The sequence below is a fragment of the Centruroides sculpturatus genome, unplaced genomic scaffold (genome assembly GCF_000671375.1).
Source record: "Centruroides sculpturatus isolate CEXI.00-Female unplaced genomic scaffold, Cexi_2.0 scaffold2435, whole genome shotgun sequence".
In the NCBI taxonomy this organism is placed as follows: Eukaryota; Metazoa; Arthropoda; class Arachnida; order Scorpiones; family Buthidae; genus Centruroides; species Centruroides sculpturatus.
In genome coordinates, this window is record NW_019386530.1 from 1 (window position 1) to 10,028 (window position 10,028).

The 10,028-nt window shown below is 35.7% G+C and overlaps 1 protein-coding gene and 1 pseudogene across 1 annotated transcript; one reads left to right on the top strand and one right to left on the bottom strand.

Annotated features, from left to right (window-relative positions):
- Positions 1-2,535: 2,535 nt before the first annotated feature.
- On the bottom strand, positions 2,536-6,649 carry LOC111615238 (annotated as a pseudogene).
- Positions 6,650-7,992: 1,343 nt separating this feature from the next.
- On the top strand, positions 7,993-9,603 carry LOC111615240 (putative nuclease HARBI1). Its single transcript, XM_023356650.1, has 2 exons — positions 7,993-8,397; positions 8,531-9,603. Exons 1-2 carry the CDS (start codon positions 8,149-8,151, stop codon positions 9,470-9,472), a joined length of 1,191 nt encoding a protein of 396 aa, XP_023212418.1. The 5' UTR covers positions 7,993-8,148; the 3' UTR covers positions 9,473-9,603.
- The last annotated feature ends 425 nt before the right edge of the window (positions 9,604-10,028 follow it).

The following is a 10,028-nucleotide window of genomic DNA, read 5'->3' on the forward strand; positions in this document are numbered from 1 at the left end:
CCACTGAAGGTTTAGACATTAAATATTGAAGGCATTAAACACAATAAATATTTAATATATTGTAACTACTACTGTTTACAGACTGAAATTATTACAAATGATACAGTGCATCATAAATAGAATTACCCTATTAAATAAAATAAATTAAAGCTAATGAGCAATTATTTATTGTGACATTGTGACAATGCTGGGCTTCAATTTATAATTATATTTTTAATTTAAAATATATGTTTTCCACTTCAAATTATTAGTAGAGTCTTGCCCCTGTACGTCATACTTTTCCTTTAACAATAGAGTCATACCAATCATCTGTTAACTGCATTCAGGGAAAAATTTTTTGAGTTGAAATAATGTGACTTCTGGTTTGCATTGGAAGTTCATATAGTTAATCAGGGCCTCATGCCTCTAAGGTTTCCAGGGTCTTGTCTTTCTATCTAACTATTCTCAAGATTAAGGAAAGCCAGACAAACGACAGTGGGAATTTATAGACAGTATGACAAATATGGTAAAGTCAATCAATAATTGTAGTCCATCAGGAACTGACAAATTATACTGTTGTCTTCTTTAATTATACAAAACTTAATATTGGTGTTTACTCAAATTAATTTTTCTTCTGATTAACTTTATGTTAGAGTAGGTTAATTTCATTTCATATTGACATGTCTACATTATGTTGTTTATATACATTCTATGCAAATCTTAATTCTTAATATTTTCTACAATAGATCTTTTGTATCATAAATTATTCACTTAATTATACATCTAATGACGTCAATTTTTTTATTATTAATAATGACTATTAAATAAACTGTTGAGACTGTTTCTTTGCTTATTTCTACCATAATACAGGAGATCCTCTACTTACAAATAATTTGATCAAATGTCTAAAATTTAAATTTGCACATATATGAAGTTCTCTTGCTGGTTGTGGAATGGCATTGAAGTCAGTCTTTGGCCAGTAATAAATAATAAATATGGATTTATTTCTATTGCATATTGTCATTTTTCATTTTCATGCAAATTCTGATGACATTCCATTGCCACTGGTAAGGTAGCATTGAAGTGGTAATGCTGGAGTAATGGCATTTTTTTGCTATTGTTTCCAATTTTATAAACTTTTATGATTAGTCCTTCAAAAATGCATCCAAAACAATAGTAAATCTAGTAACAGAGATAAATGCAAGAATTGTCACTCAATTACCGTGGAAAGTAAACTTGACATCACAAAACTAAGTGTATTAAGTGAAAAACACTGCATTTGAAACACTCTACTATTAAGTAATAGTGAGCAGGTAAATGAGCATAATGTATTCTATTAAGTACAGAGTTATCGAAATTAAACCTCTCCAACTTGGAGGGCTGTGCAGGTTGCTGTTTGGGTCATAACGACATGAAATTTGGACAACAGTCACTTCAGATCAGACTATTTGTACCATTTTTTAAAAATAAATCTTGAGTGTATTCTCAAGATTTATTTTTAACAAATAGTCTAACAAATAATGCTTGTTTTCCACTTTTATTGCACTTGTCATTTGTAGACACCAGTGGTGTGCAGTGACATTTGATGATAGGAAAGTTGTGACGAGCCTGGANCGACATGAAATTTGGACAACAGTCACTTCAGATCAGACTATTTGTACCATTTTTTAAAAATAAATCTTGAGTGTATTCTCAAGATTTATTTTTAACAAATAGTCTAACAAATAATGCTTGTTTTCCACTTTTATTGCACTTGTCATTTGTAGACACCAGTGGTGTGCAGTGACATTTGATGATAGGAAAGTTGTGACGAGCCTGGAAAGAATCATTGGAAGCATTAGCATCCATGAGCTAAACCACGTGAGGTTGGTGCTCTGTAAAGCAAACACATATAATCTAACTACTTTACACCATTCAAATATTTTCTCCATGGAACCTATCCTGTATTCAACAATACAGCACTTCCATTGGGAATATGCATATACAGTAGAGCCTTGATTATCTGACCCCCTATCAACCGACCCCTTGGTTAACTGACTGTCATAGTCGGCAAATTTCAAATGTCCGCTATTGATGTGGCGCTACAATATTTGGCTATGTCTTGGCTACTTTAATATTATTTTTATGTGTTTTAGCTGGCAACACTGGATCGACCATGAAAGGGAGCCAGTATTTAAACGAGGCTTAACTTTCTAATTTTTAACGATACAATAGCGATGATTATTATTTTAAAAAATTTTTCTTAGGCTTAACATCGATGAAAATTCAACACAAAGTAGGTTAATAGCGATATACTAATATACTAATTACATGGGATATAATAATATACTACACTAATAATAGATTTTTTCATACTTTTCGGTTATCCGCCCTTTCAATTATCCGACCAACCCCAGTCCCCAATTAGGTCGGATAATCGAGGCTCTACTGTATGAATATACAATAGCAATCTTATCATTTTTTTTCATATAGTATAGAAATTTGTAATAAGATGCATATTGAGGCTATAATAAAATATTAAGTTTAATTAATTCAAAGTACATTAAAATACAAAAATAATTGCACAATATGTATTTATATTTTAGAAAACACAAGGGAAGCGGTGCTTCCACAACTTCCATGGACAGCATGCCACTAGTAGACACACTGTTTCTTCAAATCACATTTCACCAGTGTTACAGAGCCATCTATAGGCAAATGTTCATACTATTTTTTAAATAAATCTTGAGAGCAAGTTCTAAAGTGTCTGATGTCCAAATTTCAAGTCATTTTGACCCATACAGACCTCTGAGTTGGGGAAGTTTAATTTACAGACTCATTAGGTTTCTCCAAGAGACTTGGTATGTCTAGAGGTTTTCCCTTAATATATCAATACATGTTCCAAGTAGTATAGTCTTCTGTAGCACACAAATGTTCATTCTATTGAGCTCTGTTCTTGACATGATAATCTAACTCCAATGGAATGGTTCCTAGTGCTCCAATTGGAGAACTACTATGAACACTATGAATGTCTTTTTCCCTGCAGTTATTTAACCTTAATTTACAGACCCTTATATTAGTAACTTTCTTCAATTCTTTTTCCTCTACCCTGCCATCACCCAAGATTGCCACATCTACACTAGTGTGCAAAATTAAAAGATAATGGAGAAAACTGTAGATTACTCACAATGTATGACAAGAAATGCAGATAAACTGACCATAACCTTAAATTTACAAATACATTAAGGCAAAATCTATTAATTCATTAATGTACTGATGTTGTATTGTATACTTTTGTTACTTTCTAAAGTTTAAAATTATTAATTTTTAATATGTAATGAATTTAATTTGTGTTTTATTTGAATTATGTGTCTGGAACACATTTTGAATACTCAAATTTTTATATTTATTTGGAAGGTTTATATGCATTCTAACTTTGTTCTTGTTAAGTTCTTATGGTGTATAGAACTCTAATCATAGATCACCGTTTTATATATAACAAAGAAATGGTATAACGGTTGGACTGGACACCGGTCACGTCCTGCTCATCTAACTGACCTGAACAAAAATCGTGTGCCCACATGTAGGTGTAACCTGATCGGTTCCAGATTGGACCTTGGTCGTTAGGTTTTCACACATGGAAAAGACCTGACCCAACACCTCCCCTTTTAAGAAAGAAAACAACTGGCCAAATTGGCAGTTTATGCCACGTAATAGTTTTTACCAGAAGGGTTGACTTGAAGCCATCCAGTTGGGATTCGAGTGCGGGCAAATCGGCGTGGAAGCTGCGGTGTTACTATCTCGGATGGCGTTTCTTCATCCCTTAATGGTTGAGCGGAGATGAGGCGTCACAAAGCATCAGCTTGTTCAAATTCAGTAGTTTTCCGATATTCGATCTTGAAGTTGTATCCAAGAAGAGTCATTGCCCAGCATTGCAAACGGTTGGCTGTGTGTGTCAGAATATCTTTCTTGTTGCCAAAGATGGCGAGGAGAAGTTTGTGATCTGTGAGAAGCGTGAAAGATCATCTGTAAATCATCTTGTGGAATTTGTGAACAGCGAAGATGAGTGCAAGACCTTCTTTTTCGATTTGACTATAGTTCTTCTCGACTGGAGTGAGCGCACGAGATGAGTGAGCGATAGCCTTGATTGATCCGTCGGGCAGGCAGTGTTGGATGACAGCATCAAGCCCTAGACTTGACGTGTCAGCTGCGACAATGATATCGAGCATTGGATCATAGGGTGTGAGAAGTAAATCCAGCTTGAGAATGTCCTTGATGCACTGGAAGGCCCGTTGACATTTGTTCGACCACTGCCACTTTCGGTCTTTCTGGAGCAATTCGTCTAGTGATTGGCAAATTTGGTGCATGTTGTGGACGAAGGTTTGGTAGTAGTTTACCATATCAAGAAATGAGCAAAGTGTGGCTAGGTCTGTCGGTGGCAGCATATTGATGATAGCGTCGACGTTAGACGGGTTTGGACGGCATCTGTCCTTATCGACGATGCAGCCTAAGTACTTGATGGAATCCTTGAAGAATGTGCATTTCTCCAGTCGGATTCGAAACCCATAGTTGTGGATGCGACGGAACACCTCGTGGAGATGTCGGTGATGATCGTCCACGTTGCCACTAATGATGACAATATCATCTAGCTATACAAAGGCGAACGATAGTCCCGAGATCATGGAGTCCATGATTGATTGGAAAATGCCTGGAGCCAATTTCACTCCAAATGGAAGACGTTGGAATTCGTAGAATCCACGGTGTGTTGCAATATTGCAGAATTTCTTGGAAGTTTACTTGAGTTCCACTTGCAAATAGGCGTCAGAAAAGTCTATTTGTGAGAATATTCGACCACAGTTGAGTGTGGAAAAGATGTCTTCCGAAAGTGGTAATGGGTGTTGATTGAGCTGGAGAGTATCGTTGAGACCCGTTGAGTAGTCTACACACAGATGTGACGATCCGTTAGGTTTTGTAATTACTACGATAGGAGCAGCCCATTCTACATAGTCGACGGGTTTGATGACTCCTAAGTTCAGCAGGCAATCGAGTTCCTCTTCCACTTTCAGTCTTGAGGCGTAGGGAACTGATCTGGCCTCGTGTTTGACAGGTGTGACATCTGGCTTCAACTTTAATTAACAAAGCTTTTGTTACCTTGCAGAGTCCCAGTCCTTCCTTGAAAACTTCTCAAAAGTTGCACTGCAATGATTTGATGACTCAAAGCTCATTGTTTGGCTTCTGACAATGTTGACATCACAGACCTTAGCAGCGAAGAATTGAAAGTGGTGCATAGCGTCAATTCTGAGGAGGTTGAGAGCTCCTTTCTTGGCTACATAGAACGGTTCTTTTTTGCAGATGTCATTGTGACAGAAAGTGGTGCGTCCCTTCCCTAAGAATGGTGGCAAGAGAGTACTTCCGTTGTAAGATCTGGCTCGTTCATTACAAGGCTGGAGTGTGGGTCGTCAGATGGCATCATACATCGTTTCGTCAATAATGTTAATTTCAGATCCACTGTCAAGATAGAAGTCAACTGGGTGTCCATTAACCTCAATCTTCGTTTTTAGCAGTCGGCAGGTGTTTACAAAATTTAGGATAATTCCTACCCTGGCGGAGCACACTTGCTTTTTCTTCTGTGGTCGTCGACATAATTTTTCTAAATGTCCTACGCAATTGCACTTTTGGCATTTGTGCCTTACGTGTGGACAGTCTTTGTACCAATGCCACTCGCCACATCACTTGCAAGTACTCGGTGGACGATTTGCCTTCTTGGTCTTTTCTTCTTTAAGTGGGGTCTTGGCGTGGATGTTAACCAGACATTCTGTTTCTTCATATAACTTATTTTCGGAACGCATCACTATAAACTCTTCACAGTCGTTCATCACATCATCAAATGTAACATTTTCTCCATCCGAGTTAAGCTTCTGGAGAATTCGAGCGCATAAAGACTCATGGGCTTTCAACTTAAGCCCAGTGAGAACAACGAGACAAAAGAACTGTTCTTCTGTCTGAGCACGAAAGTTAAATTGTCGTTGGGCCGCTCTCACTCAGTTTGTAAAATGGTGGAAGTCTTCACCATTGTCAATTTCAATGCGTAGACAGTCATAGCAGTCCACGAAGATCGAATGTTTCTTGCTAAAAAGTTGGCAAAGTCGTGAAGTGGTTTCCTCGCAGTCAAAATCCTTAATACAATTTGGCATACAGTACTTATTGTACTCACTGAAGGCGGACACAGAAAGTTTAGTCATAAGAAACTCGACTTTCTCCTGGTCGGCCATCTTGGGTGCCGCATAGTCCAAAGCAAACTCAAAACGACTTGTTGAATTTTGAACTGTCTTCTTCATCAGGTTGGAATTCCGGTAACTGAGGGAGTGTTCCTGAGGATGATGTTGACAATGAAGGTGATGAAGAAGATGTATGTGTAGATGAACGTCTTTGATAACTTCATATAAAGCCTCCTCTCGGCGTCATGCAGCCTCCTATTGTTCTGCAAATAATGATTTTACGAGTGATTTCACTGATTCCAGGTCCATTGCCGTATTCTTAATCCTTTATCCTTGTCACCACTGTTAGGTTCTTAAGGTGTATAGAACTCTAATCGTAGATCGCCATTTTATGTATAACAAAGAAATGGTATAATGGTCGGACTGGACACCGGTCACATCCTGATCGTCTAACTTACCCGAACAAAAGACATCCCCGAATCGCATGCCCACACATAGGTGTAACCTGATCGGTTCCAGATTGGACCCCGGTCATTAGGTTTTCACATGTGGAAAACACCTGACCCAAAAGTTCTTTTTCTATTCGTTTTTACTAATGCCTGAAGATAGCCAACTGAAAAATGGCCAAAGCATTTGTAACATATAGGGTTCCTACTTAAATTTTTGTTTTAAATTCCATGACTTTCCCTGACCAACTTTGTACAAAAATTCCCAACTTTCAAATCCCTTACAGTATGACACATTGACAAAATAAAACAGCATTTGACTTACTATGCATATACACTATTGCTTCTCCAACTTTTTAGTTAGTTGTTTTTCTAATTAACAGTAATATATTTTTTATAATTGCCAAATTATTAAAACTAAAAATAAAATGTTTTATTAAATTAAAGTAGTTTATTCTGTTATTAATCCTCAACCATAGATCTATGTGGCTTTGAAAAAAAGAAAAACAGCTATTATTTATTTATTATAAATTAACAAATTCTGTATAATTCATGTATAAAAGTATATATTAATTAAATTTATTCCTTAATAAATTTCCTGAACTTTATAAAATACAGGTATCCCTTGCTTAATGTGGGATTTGATTAACATGTGAAATCGCGGCAATTCTTTTATACATGTGGAAGAAGTTTTAATTTACATGACTTTACCAGCTGTCTTTACTTAACATAGATACTGTATTTTGATTAATGTAATTTTTATATACGAGGTAGAATCAAGGAATACCTGTAATAAACTGCAAAAAAAAAATTATTAAAATGGAAAATGATAAATAATACCATTTGAATCAAAATTATTTATAATTTTTTGTACTTTGTAAATTTTTTGGAAAAATTGTGTATACTTGAGAGAAATTTTTCATCCTGAAAATATTCTGACCCCTTTTCATATGTTGTATTGCACCACATTATTTCTTGCGGCATGCAGACAGCTACACTTAGTCAAGCATATTGTCAGCAAAAAAATCAACAAGGCAGTGAAGGAGGTAAATTCCTGACATTTTGATAATTTTTGACAAGTTTCCCATCTTTCCATGACTTTTTCCAAACACTAATGAAAATTCCTGACTTTCCAGGTNCAATGTCCGATTGGAGCTGCGACCACGTGGAAACGAAAAATCCTCCTTGGACCAAAATAATGGGCCACGAAAAACAGGTTGATGATGTTCTTTTACCCAACCTTAAGCCGGTTGCACACATGCGGCGCGGCAAGGAAAAGCGGTGTCGCAAACGCATCTTCGCCACGCGGCAGCGCAGCCACACAAGCGGCATCCGCTTACATTTCGGCGCATGCGTTCAGTATTCAAGATGGTGAACGATACCGATATTCCTTACGTTTCTATATTCAACGGTTGACTCAACAGTGAATTTTCCGTTGAGTCCCTCCGTTGAACGATCTGACGTCACGTTTTGTAGAAAAAAGAAACGCTTTCGTTGAGAGTAGTGTTGAGAGGTCGCTTTTCAAGATGGCAGACTTAACTAACGAGAAGGTGGCGATTATGACTGTTTTATTAAATAGTATTTCTGAGAGTAGAGGGGGTTACGAAATGTTTTTTAAATCTAAAAAAGATAATGAAGATATTCCATTTCTGTATGCTGCTGCAGTGGAAAAATCGAAAAAAGCCAAAATAGAAGGCTATGTCGAAAATATCGTTCCCAGATACAACGACATGGACTTTAAGTCTCATTTTCGTCTTTCTAGAAGCACTGTCGAAGTAAGTCTCTGCTAAGAATTGTTAGCTGTAGTAACTATCTACAGAAAAATTGCTTTATTCGGCTTTTTTAGCTTTTTATTAATGTTTAAAAATAAATAATTGTGTTATACTATAATATGATATTTTATTTTAGAGGTTAATGGAACAGCTTCCTGAACAAAGGACTGGCCCTGGTCGAACAGGACTAAGAGAAACATCACTACAAACAGTTGTATTGATGTCTCTATGGTTGTTAGGCAATCAGGAGTCGTTTCGTGGCGTTGCGGACAGATTTGGAATAAGCAGAGGACATGCCTATAGAGAATTTGTATATTTTATTAAAACCGTGTCTTCGTTAAGATCTAAAATTATTGTTTGGCCCAAAGGTGAAAAAGCTAAAAGCACCATAAGGAACTTTGAGACCTTACGAGATATAAGCTTTCCAGATGTAATTGGATGTATAGATGGAGCCCATATATCGATATCAGCCCCAAAAGCATCAAAAAATGCATATTTTAATAGAAAGCAGTATACATCTGTAATTCTTCAAGCAGTATGTGATTCTAAATTATTGTTTACAGATGTGTTTGCAGGGTGGCCAGGATCTTCACACGATTGCAGAGTTTGGAGCAACTCACCACTATGTGAAGCCCTAGAAAAAAACCCTATGATTCCAGAAGGGGCCCATCTCCTTGGAGATGGAGCTTATCCACTTTCTTCAAGTATGATGATACCCTATAAAGACAATGGTCATTTGACAAGGAAAGAGAAACTTTTTAATCAAATTTTAAGTTCGAGTAGGGTCGTCATTGAACAAGCATTTGGACAATTATTTGGGCGATTTAGAAGACTAAACCATTTGTTTATGTTTAGAGTTGATCGAATCCCCCAAGTTATTGTAACAGCGTGTATTCTGCATAATTTATGCATTTTAGAGAATGATGAATTTTTAGATGTGTTTGATAATGTTTCTTCATCATCTTGGAATACAACTGTCCCTGTAAATTTTTCTCAAAGAACAGAAGTGAATAGAGTTGATGGAGTAAAAAAAAGAGAACACATTGCTAATAGATTATTTTTACTGGCAAATTGTTAACGTAATTTAACAAACAAATTTCTCTTATTAAAATTGTTGTATATAATTAACATGTAGATTTCTGTAATGTAATGTAATAAAATTTACTCATATAATGAGAGTAAAGTAATGAAATTGTAATCTTTGTCTACTTGCCCTAAGTTTGTCAAACAGATAAACACTACATTAATAAAATATTTATTAGTATACATAATTGGTAACTTCTTATGAATTGTGATTTACAAACATTACAATATAAATCTTTTAGATTGTATTAAACATAGTTGATATAGAATAAATGTTTATCTCTATACTATTGAAATTATTGAATCTACAGAAAAGTGTTTTATCAAAAGATACTGTCCATGAGCCTTTGCAATGTTAGTAAAACACACTTCATCTTAAATTTAATGCACAAACTTAAAAATATATAATACCAAGAACCAGTAATAATAACTAAGAAATTGAATATGCTGAAACATCCCTAAAACTTCCATCTAAAGTTTATTTCTAGATAATCCACAAATTAAAACGTGTATTATTACCTTAACATTACCTTAAAATTGAACACAAAGGA